The 17676-nt window shown below is 36.6% G+C and overlaps 2 protein-coding genes across 2 annotated transcripts; both read right to left on the bottom strand.

The window, feature by feature from the left end:
* Positions 1–3299: 3299 nt before the first annotated feature.
* Positions 3300–11766, bottom strand: kcnk17 (potassium channel, subfamily K, member 17). The gene is made up of 5 exons (XM_026944148.3): positions 11406–11766; positions 5157–5271; positions 4770–4936; positions 4437–4605; positions 3300–4320 (listed from the first exon to the last, which is right to left on the bottom strand). Exons 1-5 carry the CDS (start codon positions 11637–11639, stop codon positions 4079–4081), a joined length of 927 nt encoding a protein of 308 aa, XP_026799949.2. The 5' UTR covers positions 11640–11766; the 3' UTR covers positions 3300–4078.
* A 199-nt stretch (positions 11767–11965) lies between these two features.
* Positions 11966–17660, bottom strand: LOC113545099 (potassium channel subfamily K member 16). Its single transcript, XM_026944251.3, has 6 exons — positions 16795–17660; positions 16574–16688; positions 16278–16444; positions 14201–14369; positions 12323–13804; positions 11966–12052 (listed from the first exon to the last, which is right to left on the bottom strand). The coding sequence occupies exons 1-5, from the start codon at positions 17005–17007 to the stop codon at positions 13530–13532; spliced, it is 939 nt and encodes a 312-aa protein (XP_026800052.1). The 5' UTR covers positions 17008–17660; the 3' UTR covers positions 11966–12052; positions 12323–13529.
* Positions 17661–17676: the final 16 nt, after the last annotated feature.

Below are 17676 nucleotides of genomic sequence, written 5' to 3'. Positions count from 1 at the left end.
CAATGACACGTGTTTGTTTTCCCTTCAGCCTTGCAGTTATGTGCCGGTACACGTTTCAAACGCACTGCTCTCAATGAGTCACTGTGTATGTTTTTCAATGCTCTTGCTCTTGCAGACAAATGCAGACATTTGTAAAGTGTGCATGGCTCTCAAGGAATTCTCAGTCTATCCACAGTTGAAAAGATGTGCTTTCATGGGGCACCTGCCACAGTGCTGGTATGCAAATATTATGTGTGGGAATAAAAGCTCAATTTCTGTTAGTTTTGCTTTAAGGCATTATGTAAAATAACTTACAGTATGATTACAGTATAACCATAATACATACACTCAGGACGCAGACGAGCAACAAGGCAAATTGTGTTTCTTGTGTAAATATATAAAGGCATCGTCATGCTTCATTGCTTTGTTTGGTGTGTAACGACTTTACCACTATGCCATTAACTAACTGTAAGACCAATAAAACTAAGAGCTTTAAAAAAAGGAAATGAAATATTTGACTGGGCTTGCCAGGCATTCATGAGAGGTTTGTACTTGCATGCATAGCTGACTGTATGTCAGTAACTTCCACAATGGATCTGGGCGCATGTCATTTTGAAACTATGTTGTTTTTTTTTTTTTAGCTGGAAGCGACAGATCATAACCGTGTCATGTGTCTAGGAACAATTAGCAAGTCTGTAGAGATGAGGAAGAACAACTGGTGTAACTGCTTTATTTTCATTATAATATAACAGGCACATGCATACTTATTATAAATATCAACTACATTTATTTGTCTTATAAATTTTGCCTTAAGGGTAAGCAGACTTTTGCACTCAACAGCATATGCGTAAGCAAGAGAAGAAACACGTCAATTGTGGAATGGACAGATGGCCTTGTGGTGGTGCACAGCAGATTGTTTCAGATTGTTTAATCATTGATAAGAGAATCGCCATGCTTTGAGGTCAGAGCATGAAACCGTGGTTAATGTGACTTCTTGGTTCATGTATTTTCCTTTTTTTTTTTTTTTTTTGTGGCCTTGCCTTCATGGAGGGACAATCATGGAATTTGTGCTGGCACTAGAAATCCATTAATATGTGCAATAGGGCTTTAATTAGTTTTGTCCTGGGCATTATATACAGTGGAATTACTTTCATGGGTCATTATTTTTGCATTACATGAACAGAAGACCTGAACCATTTTTTTTATTTATTTATTTATTTTTTTGGGGGGGTGGCATACTCTCCATACCCTGTCAATCACAGCGACACTCGCCGATCGCAGGCGTCTGTGAGCTCGTGTATTTGGAAGAGGGCAGACAGCATGTTCCTCTGAGGGTGTTACTCTGCCCTGTAACACTCTCGAAATGATTATGAATAACTGAATAATAGGTTTAAGGAGGTTTAGGGGATAATGTTTTATTTCTATAGCGTGATCTGTTTTGTAGGGACGCAGTGTGAGTACAATGTGTGAGGAAAGTCCCTTTCTGAATCTTTACACGCAAACATAAGGCTGAGAGAGCGAGAGAGAGAGAGAGAGAGAGAGAGAGAGAGAGAGAGGTTGGTTTGAATTATGTTCCCTGACTGGTTAGATAAAGGAAGAGGACATGTGAAAAATAAACACAGTTAGGACTGACCCCCAGAATAGGATCAGATGATAGGCTGAAATGAAGGTGGGTGTGTTTCTGAGTGTATGAGAGTGAGTGCTGAGCTGCTCTAATACAACAAGCACATCTATACCTAGTCTTACTGCATAAGCACCAACTCTCAGGAATATTGTACTTCACATTATTACAGCACCACAGGCTCAGGCCCATATGGGCTTCAGCAAGTGCGTATTAAAATGACACATTTCACCCATAAGATCATGTATCATAATGCTGCTTCTAATTACCAGTGACTGAGTTAACATCAGCTGAGTTCACTCACTTACCTTAAGGCTAAATATGTGGGACAATGTGATGCTTCAATAACTGCGAGCAAGGCCTTTTGTCATTCCACGAAAAAAATATTTAAACAATGGCCTGGAGCAAAACATCTGAACATTGATATACTGGACTGGAGTAAAAATTTATGAGACAATACGTACTGGATATCAAGCTTGGTTACATCATTTTCTGATCACAGTGTACACCGTTTTAAACCACTGTAGGATAAATGTATACTTAATAACCTGTTCTCTCTCTCTTTTGAGCAGTATGTGTACTCCTGCTGCCTGATGTGATGCACATGCTGATTCATCCCAATGGAAACCCTGAAGATTGCACTTCCAAAAACAGGTTTAATCTCACCCTTGCTTCAGTGGATAATCTCACCTGGATACTGTAGATTTGTACCTTCACAGGACTCCCATTTACAATATGAACATTCTTTAAACTCAGTTATTTCTATGGGTTGTATGGATTAAAATATTAAACAATTAGCACTTGTTATGTTTTTTGATCATTCTGACATATTCATTTAATTGTCATAGTACATATACAGTACATTACATTCTATAGAGTTCATGTACGTAATGCCATCTTTACATGCTAGCCAACAATACAGTGTTATGAATGTGTCACTTGGATGCAGATATGCAGCTTGTCCTGCTGTGTGTCCATTGGAGTGGATTTCCATCTGGACTCTCAAAAGTTGTGGGAAGTCAGCAGATGAACTTTCTACCTCAGTGTGCACAGTTTTGCAGGTGAATATGAATTACATACAGCATAATGCTTTACTTTCTGCAGCACACAAGCAGTGTTGATCATTGTGTAAAACAGCATTTAGTTCTGTGGAATATTCTCACAATCAAATGAATTATCAATTCCGCATCAAGTTTGTAGTTTATTGTAAAGACTTGCTCTTGTTGTGCATGGGCCAGCTTCACAAAAGAGATAAATCTCAAGGAAACATTCCTACACAATGACAAAGTGATTAATTTCATTGACAAGTCAGTGCGTGTGGTTCTTAAGAACAAAAGCTGAAGATGAAAAATCCAAACATTCCAGAAGGTATATGTGCAGTAGCGCTGTGCAGCCAGCTGTTTTTAACCTGAGTGGAGACTCAGTGGTTAAATGTGATTATATTATGTGATATATGGGACTGGCCATTTTTCAGAGACTGTGAACCGTCTCTATAAAACTATTGCTATTTCCTATATTGCTATTGTGTGTGTGGTGTGTGTGTGTATATATATATATATATATATATATATATATATATATATATATATATATATATATATATATATATATATATATATGTATATACTGTTTGTGTGTGTGTGTGTGTGTGTGTGCATATATATATATATATATATATATATATATATATATAAATGCCATTTAATAAAATGTATAGTATAATAATAATATAATAAAGTATGAGTAAATAATACAATAATAATGTATGAGTAAAATTAACATTTTATATAGAACACGGACTGATACAAAGAAAAATGAGCCTTAAACCTTAAAATACATTCATCCTTAGGAGTTAAAGAGGATGTAAGAATAGCTGAAATCGCTATGCCCTCTTGTGGACGTTGTTGCTATTTGGCGATACAGGTCACCAGTCAGTCCTGCTACTGGTGCTGAATATCTACAGAATTTTAGGGAGCATTCACACACAGCCTTTAAAAAAGATACTGTAATCCAAAAATAGTTGTAGACATTCCAGTTGTAAGTGGACGGCAGCAATAACTATAAAGTCATATCTGACCGCAAGTTACTTAGCTGTTTATGTAAATGTGTTGGTCAATGCCAGAGAGTGACATCTGATTCATTGGTTAGTGGTAAGAACACAGTTAGTAGTGGTAGTGGAAAATAATAAGAGGGAGCCAGAAACGTGGCTTAGACTAAACTATACAAAATCTGGAATGATCCTTCATTGTTTATAAAATTTTAAAACTAGACGAGACATCTTTGTGGACAAAGAGCACATATACAGTATAATATAATATATTGTCTTATCTACCAAGTGTGCAAACTGTAGAGACTGTAAGTGAGATTTTTACATCCTATTATACAGTACGTCTGATCTGTATGTGTGTGTGTGTGTGTGTGTGTGTGTGTGTGTGTGTGCGCATGTTGGCATTGACCAAAGTGTCCTGCATGAACAGATCATTCACAGACATCATCTGTTTTCTCTTCTTCAGGATCTTTCTGCTGTGTCTCTGGTAGCTCCTGGTCTTGTGACTTGTTTGTCTTGCCACTGTTTTTCCCAGATTTAAGGTAAGCATCTAAGTGCCCCAGAAGGTCAATAGTGTGATTGATCAGTAAAGCCAGCCAAGCCATGCCAAAAAATATCCAAACTCCCAAGATGCATCCGTACCAGTCAGGGTAATCCTTGTTAGGGTTATAATCTGAAAAGCAGGGTATGAAGGAAAAAAGAAAATGAGGATAAGCACGTAAGTAAATGAGCTCTTGGGTGTGGTGTGTCCGTAGTTTGTGTATGTGGGTGTGGATTTCAAAGCCTTACCTGCAACAAAATCTCCAAAACCTACTGTGCTGAGTGTGATAAAGCAATAGTAGATGCCCTGTGCATAGGTCCAGCCTTCATACGCATGAAAAAATAACATAGGGACCACCAAATAGAGGGCTGCCGAGCCAATGAATGATGCAAAGTGGAGTGACACCAGAACACATTTCTGAGAAATGAAGAGAAACATATGCACAAAAGCAGAATGTAACATGGAAATCTATTTACATTAGAGGGTTTGTATTATTTGCTCCAACTGCTCATTTATTTACATTTATTTAGACTATCACTTAATGTTTGATGTTAAATATTATGGATGGACTAACGCTTCACCTGGTGGCTGGTCTTTTTCGCAATCGAAGTGCAGAAATTTCTTTCGATGGCCAGCATGTACTTGCCCACTTGGTTCAGGACCACCATGTTAAGTGGGATTCCAAAAATGGCAAAGATCACACAAAACATCTGACCAGGCATCGTACTAGGGCTGATGTTCCCATAGCCTTTGCAGAACACAACAGTACCCACAGCCAATCACATTGGTAATCAAAAATTTACATATTTCAACTGCTAGAATACAACATATATTTATGTGGACAGGCTAAAAGGGCAAGGCTGTACTAAGCCCAGCAAAGGGTTAATATCTTGTACTAAGCACTATAAAAAAGCAGTCATATTATCAACCATGAAACACACAAGATCAACCCTATTGCACTGTCTTACCAATAGTTGTCACCACTGTGGCAGCAAACACTGCTGAGCTGGTGAACTTCCAGAAACCTCCGGCTGTGTGGTTATTTTTCAGACTCATCCCATTCTTAGATATCTCCAGCATAAACTTCAACACAGTAATAAGCAACATCATATCAGTCTTCAGCACATATATAACATATTATTACTACAAATTGTTTTTATGCAATAATAATAAAAATTGCAATTTAAATTGCAATTTTTTGCAATTTAAATTGCAATTTATTCTAAAACCCCTATCTACTTTCAAAGCTATAAAAATGTTTATAATGGTCTATTTTCACTTCTAATATAGTCAGTTTCTTTCCTCTGTTAGTACCAAGACATAACACTAGAATGCAGCCCAAGCACCATTTATATCAACAAAATGCTGTAACAGTTTCCAAAAACTGGTAAAACATTAGGGTTAATTCATACATTTACATTTACATTACATTGCATACCTCCAAAAAAAAAAGAGGTACATATTAGAACTACTAGTCACATTACTGATAATTTCTGCTTCAAAGACTGATGTAATATTACTGATGAGAAGCAATTCAACATTAAATTATTAGATTATACAGTATTTCTTTGCACACTGAAGCACATTTGTATTGTTTTATCTTATATTTGATCTGTTTTTGTGTTGCCATTGTACTCGTAAATCATAATGTTGATGTAGTGTGTATTACTGTGTTATCTTTATAGTTTTATCCTGTGGTTTTATTAAAATTTCTATAGAACAGAAAACATGTTTTAGCTGCATTAGACCTGGAAGTCATATAATAGGCCATTTTAATTGTTGAAACAAGACAAACATTTTTAAATATGCTTGCTTCAAACCACCATATTCTAAGAACTTGGGAAGCCAATCTATTGCCTTATTTGCATTGCAAAGTGCATTTGAATATCTGTGTGGTTTTTCACATCAACACAGCAGTTGTATTTTGAACTGCGAATGTGCAGCAATTCCAGGACCCTATGATACTCTCCCAATGTTATCATTATTACTATCTTCCTCATAATCTTGATCATCATCATAATTTATTATGTCATGCAGGGTAGGATATTGAGGGAAATTCATTAATTGGATTAATTAATTGAGTATTAATTTCAGATAATTTGATACCCAGTTTTGTAGAGACTAATATAATTATATCAGCACAGCAATTACAATCCTTTACCCCAATCCAACACACTGAATTAATTTCACTTATTTCCTCTTCAAAATCAACTTATCTGCTAGATCTGACACCTACACATTTCCTTAAATAAATACCAGTTGCAATGAAACCTCCATTAAAATTATTACACTCCTCCCTCAGCATTGGCTATGTTCCCGAATTTTTTTTAAAACTAGCAATTATCAATCAACTGATAAAATCCTGACCTTGATCCTTGTCAGCTGTCAAACTACAGGTCAGTGTTAATCATCCCCTTTATCTCAAGATCAGCAGTTAAACTAATATGTGCATAGGGTCAGGATTTAGGCCTCTCTACAATACAGAAACAGTGTTGGTTAAAGTAGTAAATGCCCTATTTCTAGCCATTAATCAGGATTCTCTATCCTTTTTTGCATCACTTACAAGACTAGTGGCAGCTCAGTGGTAAGTGGTAACCTTTAACCTTGTGCAGTAACCTGTCTTAGTTGTAAGTCACTTTGGATTAAAATGTCAGCCAAATAAGGTAAATGTAAATTGCTTGATGTCAGTGCAGCTTTTGTTATGGCTCACACCTTTCTACACAGACTATTAGATTTTTTTCACAGTTAAGATAATGACTCTTTTCTGGCTCATGTCTTATCTGACTGATGGTTATCAGTTTTTAAATGTTAATGGCGACTTTTTTGCATACAAAATAAAGTTTGGAATTGCACCTGGCTCTGTTCTAGGGCCACTGCTTTTGTCTTATATATACTACCACTAGGTACAGTTATTCATAAACATGGTATTAGCTGATGACACTCAGCATAGCTAGTTGGCAGACAGCAGCTTAATAAAGTTGAGGAATATGTAAAGAAAATCACACCCTGGACAGAAGTCTTCTTCTAAGACCACAGGCAGCTAGAAGTAGGCTTTCTGATTATGTAGTAACTCTAGATGGCCTTTCAGTTACATCATGTGCAGCAGTGAAAGACCTTGGTGTGATTATAGACTCCAGTCTCTCATTTGAAGCCCATGTAGATAATATTATTATAATAGGTTTTTTTTTTTAATCTCAGAAGCGTTTGAAGCTAAGAAATATAATGTCACTACATGATGCAGAAAAACTAGTTCATGATTTTGCTACCTCTAGGTTGGACTATTGTAAAGCCAGTCCAAGTTAGTCCAGAATGAAGCAGCCCTTGTGCAAACCAGATATTTTATCCACACTACTTTGACACTACTTTGACTCCCCAACTTCTCAAATATCTTAGCAAGTGAAAATATTTGGAAAAAAGTTAAATTTATTTAGTATTTCCTATTATAGTAAGATTCCAATAAACCACATATACATGTAGTGTATTAAACCTTTTCTAGTTTACTTTTTTACTCATATTGTATTGGCAGATAATTTTGCTTCTTTCTAGAAATAAATGCTTAAAATTGGTGAAATTACTGTATCTGCCAATATTACAAGACTATTTCAAGCTTGTAAGTAGTAAAAGTGTCTAGAAATAGGTTTAATAATCTATATATTTAAATAATCATATATTTGGTTTATTGTAATATTATAATAGGAGATACTAGATAAATATGACTATATTCAAGATATTTTCATTTGCTAAGATGTCATTTTTTTAGTAATGTCACAGAGTGCCGTCATTCTTGTGTTACCTTCTGGCTCTCCCTTTTCTTTATGTTGTAAAAGCTAGATGTGCTGGAGTTCCTGCTTGCGCTCTGATCGCACTTTAGAGCCTACACCACTGTATGATAAGAGCATAGCTAATAATCTGTTGTGCCAGATCCTGACATGCATCTGCTGCTGTGGCTCCTCTCACCCTCTGGACCTACCTGATTCATCCTGATGCTTTACTTCTGCTTAAAGCTTCCTGTATTTGTGATTTACCTTCTGCTGATGTGGATGGTTCCACATGGATTCCCTAAAGATTTGCACTTTCCAAAAATAGTTTATGCCCAAAACTCACTCTTGCTTCAGTGGATAATCTCCCCTGCTACCTTCTAAGACATATGTTGGACTCAAAAATATTAATGAATTTGTGAAAACTACTACTTAACATTCACACTATCTAGAATTCGTGGGCTCACATCTCACATAGCTGACACACTTATTAAAGCCAACGTCACACTCTTGTCTAACCAATTCTGAAACCCGTCAGGTGTTGGTATTGGTGTATCTAGGAATTAATTTTGGTTTTTAATTTTTGGTTTTCATTTTTGTTTTCGTGATCTGAACAATTATATTGATGAGTGCAATGTGCTCATTTTTTGAATGGATGGTAGTAGTGGTGATGGCACAAATTTGTTATTTAATAACTTGAGGTACAATCCACCATCATCCAATCTTGCTATATTAATAACATTTCCATAAAACGCCTTTATGACAGTTCCACAATCAAATGATCAAGGTAACATGTTAGTAATAGGGGAAAATTGCATCTCCATATTTCTCTGCTTATAGTGTAGCTATCTGGCTAGTAGCTTAGAAATGGGAAAATTGCATGATCCCAGTTGGTTGATCCTGTTTAATTAAAGAAAGTAAAGCATTCATAAAACAAACTTTAATCTGTATAATATGCGTTATCACCTAATAGTGCATACACTTGAATAGTTTCTGTTAGCTCATCTTTTTCCTAGAAACATTCTATTTTAATTTCAGAGCCTAGGTTATTGGTGTTGATCAATAGAATAAATTAAGTTAAAATAAACTCAATTTTTAAAAATAAGTTTTAAAAAATACATCTCTTCAGGGTCTCACCAAAATGCCAATGTGGACCAGGTAGAATCTGAGCTTGACACTCCTGTTCTAAGAACTGCTGCTGTAATCATAAACACTCCCAGGACTCCTATTCATAGCTACTCACTGTGAAAATCCTTTCAACACACATTGCTCTTCTACGTTTACTCTTCTACAATTGATTATTGTAATGATTTATAAGCCCACTATCTATGGCCTTCTAATCCTTTGAAGGATTCTTCCTCATCTCAGTAAATCTGATAGTGTATATTGCTAAAAGTGTTATACAAATAAAATTTAATTGAATTAATTAGGCACATCTCTACACATTTTCCCTTTATAAGGTATGCAATGATTTATGAATATGCATGAATGTTTAACTTCATGCATATTCTATACCCCTATATCGGTCTACACCCCTACCACACCCTTCCCTCTTTACCCTGGTGATGCTAAGCTCTTAGTTTAGTTTACTTTATGTGCTAATACAGAAGCTAGCCAGTTAGGTAACTACTAGTAAATTAGCTTTCAGGTAAACATGAGCAGGATGTCACAGGTAAACACAAGCAAGATTTCAGTATTTGAGTCTGGGTTTTACATTATCATATTCTCAGTGATTAACAGTAGTTTAACCAATCAAAGCACCATAACAGTTAGCTATCTGGCATGGAATGCAGGCTCTGTAGCTATTGGTATATAACATTACAACGTTATTCTCTAATACTTTGTATTTTGCACCATGATACATATTGAACCATGATATATGTGCAGTTTTGACGGTGATAAGTAAGTGATAATATAGTGACAAACTGAGCTTATCCTTAGCATTCCATAGTGTTTTTTGTGGAAGTGCTAAGAAATTATTTACAGGGAAGATAATTAAAGAAAACTGAGTGCAGGTGTGTTTTGAAATATAGTGATGGCCAGTATGAGTTTCCTTCAGTTTTGATTTATTAGACTCAGAGTAGCATCTAAAAATATTATATAGCCCTGATTCACAATTGAGTTGAATTGTTAATAAGGCATGCCAGAACTCTACATGACAACATGGTAAGAATAAAAGACAGTATTAAAAATTAACTAGATAATTTTGTCAGAACATTTGATTTGTTAGTGCTTGCATGTCAGTTTGCTGAAATAGAATGATATGATGTATACTCCTTTTATATTAATGCAAGAGTATTTTTATGCAAAGCAAAATACGTCATGATGGCAATGACTCCACAACATTCAAAGTAGCTTGATGTCAGCTCATATGTACAACTGTGCTGCTGTATGTAAATATAAAATCGCATGCTTGAATATAATTCAGCATGTAAATATGATACAGCTTGAATAACTGTGGCCGCAGAAACCATGATAGTATGTTATTATTATATATTAAAATGTTAAAGTGTGTATATTATTATATATTAAAAATAATAAACATTATTTTGTAGGGTTCTATATTTTCTAAGCATGTACAATTATGTTTCATGTAATAAACATAAACAATAAGAAAATTGTTTTCCTCAGACTGGTTTTAGTGCAGTGTTTTCTTCTATTCTTTACCTATTGTAGTGTATACTATACTTTCCCCTTTATTGAACTAAACACACATTTGTGTCTTTCACTTTTGTCCAGCCTTTGGGATTTTTTTAACTCTAAAACACTTCAATTTAATCTATATCCAGGTTTTTAGTCTATGGCCACAAGCTATTTGAAGCAAATGACTTTGAATGGGTTCTTGAGCATCAAGGAACCCTATAGTTGCTCATGAAATATGCAGCGTAAGCTAACCTTGAGCATGAGACGTCATAGACACTAGTTTGTCTGTTAAATCCTTGGTTTATTATCTAGACTCTCTGTTGTGTCAGTGTATGAGGAGCATATGAACTTTACCCTAACTCCATCTATTGGTCATTTGCATGGAAGTTTGAGTACTGACTTGAGCACAGGGAGTGGTAGAGTCTATGATGGTTTCTGTGTTTATGTTTTCCACTAGTGAATATCACAGGTCTGAGTGATTCAAAGTGCACGTATATTGTGTAAGACATGCTTTCATATATACATCATCATATAAATACAGACCTTTAGGTTTTCAGCCAATTCATGAGGTACTTAAAAGCAATTGATCAAATTCACCATTTTGATATCAATTAACTATCTATAAAATAACCCATCTAGACCAGACCAGACCTTTTGAAAATCTAGGCCAATATCTGATCACTTGTGATTGCTTCTGTTATATGTTATAAAGGATAAAAATACTCACAGAGCGAGCCCATGGCATGACTGAATGAGCTAACGCTGTTTTACTATCTTTATAATATCTTTATAAAAATGCTTTTTTTCCTGACTCACCTCTCCCAGTTCCTCAAGACCACTTTGTCCAAGACATGGATAAACCTGGAGAAGCTTTCTTTTCTTCACCTCTAGCTGAGCAATGTCACTCGTTACCTGGTCTCCTTCCAGCTTCCAGAAAACGATCCCTCCAATGAGGACATATGTCAAGTACCCCGCTCCGAGCAACAGCAGAGAAAAAAACTTGACAAAACTGAACCTTTTGAAAAGCTTTCCTGACCGTATGGAGGCCATAGTGGCTCCTGAGGCTTACTTCCTAGGTTTACCAATTTGTGGATATTCTACAGTGCAGAGGTGTTGGGTGTGGATTTACCCACGTTTGTGTGACAGGCAAATCAAGCTACGTCCTTTAAGGCATACTATGCAAATAATGGCTGACTGTGATTTAGCAAGCCACATAGAGAGGGAATGAGGGAGAGTGGTAAAGACTGGCTTTTCAACGCACTCCAAAAATGTTATTAAAGTGTAATCAAACAATCTAATTGCAAATTTACTTATAACACAGTGGGTACCAGTGTAAATACATAATAAACATGATAGCAGAGATTTTCAACTCAATTCAATGACACAGCAAATAGGCAGTATTATGATGATCCATTTCAAGTGTCTTGATTAAATTGTCTCTCGTCTTCATTCTGTAGTGACTGCTGTTGGAAAGGAAACACCACATCACCAGATCATCAAATCATTCTGATGTGTTGTTTTATAACTCGATACCTAATTTACTATTCTTCCACAATATATATATTAGAAAAATAGTATATATATATATATATATATATATATATATATATATATATATATATATACACACACACACACACACACACACACACACACGCACACATACAAGCACATGTTAATTGACAAGTCATTGAAAATCTGCAAAGGGGAATATATAGGAATAATTGTCATACCAGTGGTCTTCAAATATGAAAAGCAGTTCAGTAAAATGTCTAACGTATTTTGATAGTTGACTGAATGCATGCTCATCCTGGATGTAACCTGAGCTATGTAAAAAACAAAAAGTGGATGCAAATACCAAGGCACAACAAGAATACTCAAAGGATAAATGCAAATGCATAATGCACTACTGACAAGCAGACTGTGTAGATACAAGTGCTTAGAAGTCATATGACTATCAGCAAAACTTTGAGCTGTCATCCACACTTTAATTTGGGTGTGTTTGACTCACAAATTACTTTAAGGGCGTTTTCACACTTGGCCCAAACACTTGAGTCCACTCCCAGAACTGCTTCTGGGCTTTCTTGGAGGAGGGGCTCATTGCAGTTTTGGTTTCACATGGAAGAATACCTTCTGATCCATGGATTGATTGTGCAATTCAGTATGTTAATTTTGTTGCAAAACTTGTAAGTACTAGGATCATCCGTTTCTCTTCCCAACACTAAAGAAGTGAAGAAAAGCACATTTTGGATGCATAAGAAGAGTTTTAGCCACGCAGACTAGCATGAGCTGTGCATTTTTATGATGCTCTCACTGCAACGCTAACAGTAAGGTGTTCCATCTCCTCTGCTGACCATAACAACTCTTCCTTACCATCATAAAACAGGAAGCAACATGACAACTTGAACAAGTCCCTTAACTGGGCATGCAGCGCAGAGAGCAGTTAGCTTCCACACCTGATGCAGACCACACCATGGTTTGGTTGAACCGAGCCCCAGACCACCATTTTTAAGAGGGCCATGGGTTGGTTCTCTGGACCACTCCTGGGCTTGAAAACTATTCACACTTCAACAAATGCACCAAACTATCAGGGGGAAAAAACACAAGTGTGAAAACAACAACCTTTGGGGGTGACCCCTTAGTTGTGATATTGGTTTCATATAGCACCCATAATCACAATCTATTGGGCCAAAATATTTGGGCTCTGCTGATTTATCCCATGTAATTTAACTTTTTAAATGGAAACATTGTATGGCATGAAATTAATAGAAGTTGTTGTTACAAGACATTAACATGGCACAAATTTCAACAAGTGATGTATGACATCTAGAATATAATGTACACATTATATGTACAAAGATGTTGAAAAAACAAAATGGTTGACATGTACACTTTACAGCCAATAACAGCTCATTTCTTGAGAGTCTTAAACCACAAAGCTTAAACCATTCTGATTTTGAAGAAGCATTTTTTCTTCTCCCTCTTCTCCCTCTCTTGGGGTTGGTTCTCTGGTGTACTCAGACCCTCCTCCTGCTTCTTTACTGAAGACTTTCGCTCGTCTCTCACAGTGATGGGGGGCTGTTTGAGGCAGAGAAAATGCTCCATGATCCTGGCGCCTATGTTGAGAAGAAGGGCGAGCCATGCCAGGGCAAAGATGATCCACACTGCTGCTAGGCAGCGGTACACAGAGACGTTTTGCTTGTCCTGCCCATTTCCTGCCAAAAATAATACTCGACATCAGACCCTTGTACACAGTTAGACGTACCTAAAGACTACTAAGTACAGTACACATAAGAGCAAATTAATTGTCCTTTCACACATCCAGTGTAGGGATAGAACCAAATGCGGATTGAACATTATGTGTTCTAAACAGATTTTTTTCTGACAGCTTGCCAGAAGGGTTCACACGGAATCTGATTAAGAATAGAGGTCTTAGAAAATAGCACTTGCACATACAAAAAAACACACAGCACAAGCAGAATAAAAAAAAAAAAACAATTATGAACTGCCAGAGGCAGACTGGTTCATTAAAAGACCCTTCCAGTTTAGACATCAGGTTTAAAGACGAATACAGATATGGATATTTGGAGCACTAATCAAGTGGTACTCACCGACCACGTAGTCTCCAAAGCCGATGGTGCTGAGTGTTATGAAGGCGTAGTAGAAGCCCTCTCCATATGACCAGCCCTCCACGTAGCTGAAGATCACCGGCGGGAAGATCAGGAAGAGCATACTGCCCATGAGCAGGAATAAGGCCACCGCCAGCACCTCCATACACTGCTGCGCTCAAAACATCCACATCTTCTGAGAAGGAGCTATATTGAAGTCTTCATTGTACATAACTAAGCTGTACACGAGTGTGTATCAGACAGTTGTGCTCTAAAAACAATTTACGTGTGTCTTGATGACGAAGACAGCCGTTATATATACACTCTCTAAACTGTACCTTTCATCATTGCTGAGATGGGATGCATCATTTACACCTTTAAAATATATATGTATATATTTATATCTATATCTATCTATCTATCTATCTACATATGTATATATATATATATATATATATATATATATATATATATATATATATATATATATATATATATATATATATATATATATATATCACATGGAAACATGAATATACCTTTAGATAAGTTTCCTTCACAGGACCCTATGTGCATGTTTCTGATTTTTTTTTTATTTTAAAAAAAGTACGTAAAACATTATTGAAAACCTCTTTACAGCACTTAGAAAACAGCATTTTTGCCTGTCCAGACCAATTACAGGCCTAACTAAACTTTACCTTGAATATGAAATCATTAAAATACTACAAAAATTCCTTTTGCTTTATACCGCAGTTTGTTTGAATGCTTGAATCTGATTGGTCAGAAGGTGTGCATTATTTTTGTATAACAGCACCGTCTACAGTGTGTTATTCCTTACTTGATTTGTGAATCCATGTAAAATCTCATGCTTGAAATGTCCTTTTCCATGAATCTTTCACTACCAATTATGAATAATGTACATTTTAGTCCCACATCATTCACTCAACCCTGTTACCTGAACACATTCATTCCTGTGAAACGTTTGGAATATTCCAAAATTCGCATTTTCACTGGGAAGTCATCCAAAATTCCCCAAACAATCATGCAAATATTAAAATTAAGTTCTGTCATTCTTTTTTTTAAATTTATTTTCCATCATATTGCGATATGGATTGATTGAGCTCAATTTGAAAGTACAACACTGCTTAATTATAGACTGAAAGTCAGTTATTAATTTAAAAAAATAATTAAGTAAATCATTAGATTGTCCCTAATGTCCTTATACAATTATCATGGATGCTAATTAACCACATTTTGTATATTTGCTAATTCTGTGCCAAAAATAACCCTTAACCCTGTTACTTTCAACACTGGTCATTATCTTTTAAGAGCAAAATGCCATTTTCAGTAAGAAAAAAATGACATTGTTGCCTGAGATTAACACATTTTCTAAATGGTTAAATACATGTTTTATTAGATTCAATGTCAAAAAAATGATTTTTAAACGTAATAACACTTTTACGAGCTAAATGATACCCCAGTTGTAGTGCCTATAAAATGACCTTAACAACCACTGTAGCACCTTTAATTAGCATTTAGAGTAAAGCTTTAAAGATGCAATAGATACACCATACCAGGTAAAAGGTACATACTAAAGGTACGAAAGATGCACCCTTGAGGGTATCACCCTAGAGACAAGGAAAGGTATGCTTTAGTACATGTCAAGTGTACATATACAGGAAGGAATATAGAGGGTAGAGGATCAGCCATCATATGGTGCCCTGGAGCAGTTGAGGGTTAAGTCCCTCTGAATCTTTTCAGCTATAGCCCAGAGCCTTGAGCACTGAGTTATTGCTGCCGTACTCTTACTCTAGCATTTCTACTAAAAACAGGATTTCCAAAACAGTCCCTACTGGTTCCTCAATGGTTATTTGGATGGGAATGTACAACACAAACCCTCTATTTTAGGCTTCTACAAAGAAGTTTGAACTTTCAAAGATTCCTCTAGTGGGACACAATCAAATAACGCTGTAGGATGCTAGATGACATCTTTTCCCCTGTTGAGACTAGAATAGTGAGTAAAGTGATATTTCAACAGTGATTAGGATGACACATTTTAGAGAAAGGCTTCCAGTGATACCTTGTGAGGCACCATTGACATCATCCTGTGCTCCAGGCGTCCCAGATGAACGCTGAGACACTTGCTGAGCTGGTTGAGGAAGGCAAGGTTAAGGGGGATCCCACACAGGGCGTAAAACACACAGAAAACCTGCCCTGGGTATGTGGTAGGTGAGAGATTTCCATAGCCTTTGGAGGGAGCACAATATCCACATTAATTCTCACAATCATAAGCATGCTTTTCTGATTAGATAAAGACCAACTGACATGGTATGGTACGTTAGCATAACATGGTCAAATATTATTATATTAACTTGCCTATAGTGGTGACAACTGTCCCTGCAAAGAAGAAAGAACTGCCAAAATCCCAGTTACTCGGGTTAGTGGAGTTTCCTGAAGGGTTCACCCCACTTTCCCTTGCATCTAAAATCACCTGCAGGAAAACAATACAGTAATCCAAAGAGATTCATAGAGTTATCAGGACAAATCAAAACACGTGAACACTAGGACATGCATCCAATTAGAGTGGTAATAATGACCTGTACAAACTTCTCCAAGGCTTGTCCGTCCAGGCAGGTGTAATTAGCTAGAAAGTAGAGTTTCTCCATCTGAAAGTGGTTACGATTTTGGCTCTCAGCCTCTTTCTCAAGCAGTTGGAAAACGGTGGCCCCCAACAGCAGGTAGGTAAATTGAGACAGGGCCAGAAGAGTGGTCCAGCTAAACCTCGTACCTGTGACCTGGAGCTGAGCCATGTATGCCCACAAGCATGAGAGACACAAGGCCCAGAGATCCCGCTGTGGATCAGATAACACCCAATCTAATGTGGGATTTTGTCGAGTATAGTCGTAAAACCTCCTTGGTTGAAATCAATCTTATGATCAGTCAGTATTCTGCACTAAAAATGCAAAATAATTGTCCATCTTTGCTGAAAAATCCAAAAATAATATTCAAAAGTTGGATTAAAAAATGAATTGAGACCCTGGTCAGGCTCTAAAGTGGCCTGATATGGATTCATAAATTGAGAAGTCAGTCTCTCAAAGGAAAAGGTCCAAAGTAAGACGAAAGAATAGGATCCCTATGTGAGGTGGTTTTCGTCATCCTCATTGGTCACTGAAGGTTTAAACGGATGTTTGACAGGGCTGCGTGTAAGTCAGTGGTTCCTGTGACAACGACTGAGCATGATCCCCGTAATATGGACCTGGAGCTGTCTCCCACAAGCTCATTTATCACTGCTAAAAACGCAGGAGTACCACCATGTCAGCAGAACATTGGTTAATGTTTCATCTGATAGCTGCAGCTTGGTCAAGCGCACTAAATGTAGTAGAAGAGAGATTAATCACTCTCAGCTGGTGTTATTCCTTCTGGATGGACATCACACAGAGCATTTCATGGAGCATAAAGCTTAACAACAAGTCATGACC

Source organism: Pangasianodon hypophthalmus, chromosome 10, assembly GCF_027358585.1.
Source record: "Pangasianodon hypophthalmus isolate fPanHyp1 chromosome 10, fPanHyp1.pri, whole genome shotgun sequence".
Classification (NCBI taxonomy): domain Eukaryota; kingdom Metazoa; phylum Chordata; class Actinopteri; order Siluriformes; family Pangasiidae; genus Pangasianodon; species Pangasianodon hypophthalmus.
Note: the sequence above shows the minus strand (reverse complement) of the source record. Positions and strands in the feature narration are given on the sequence as shown.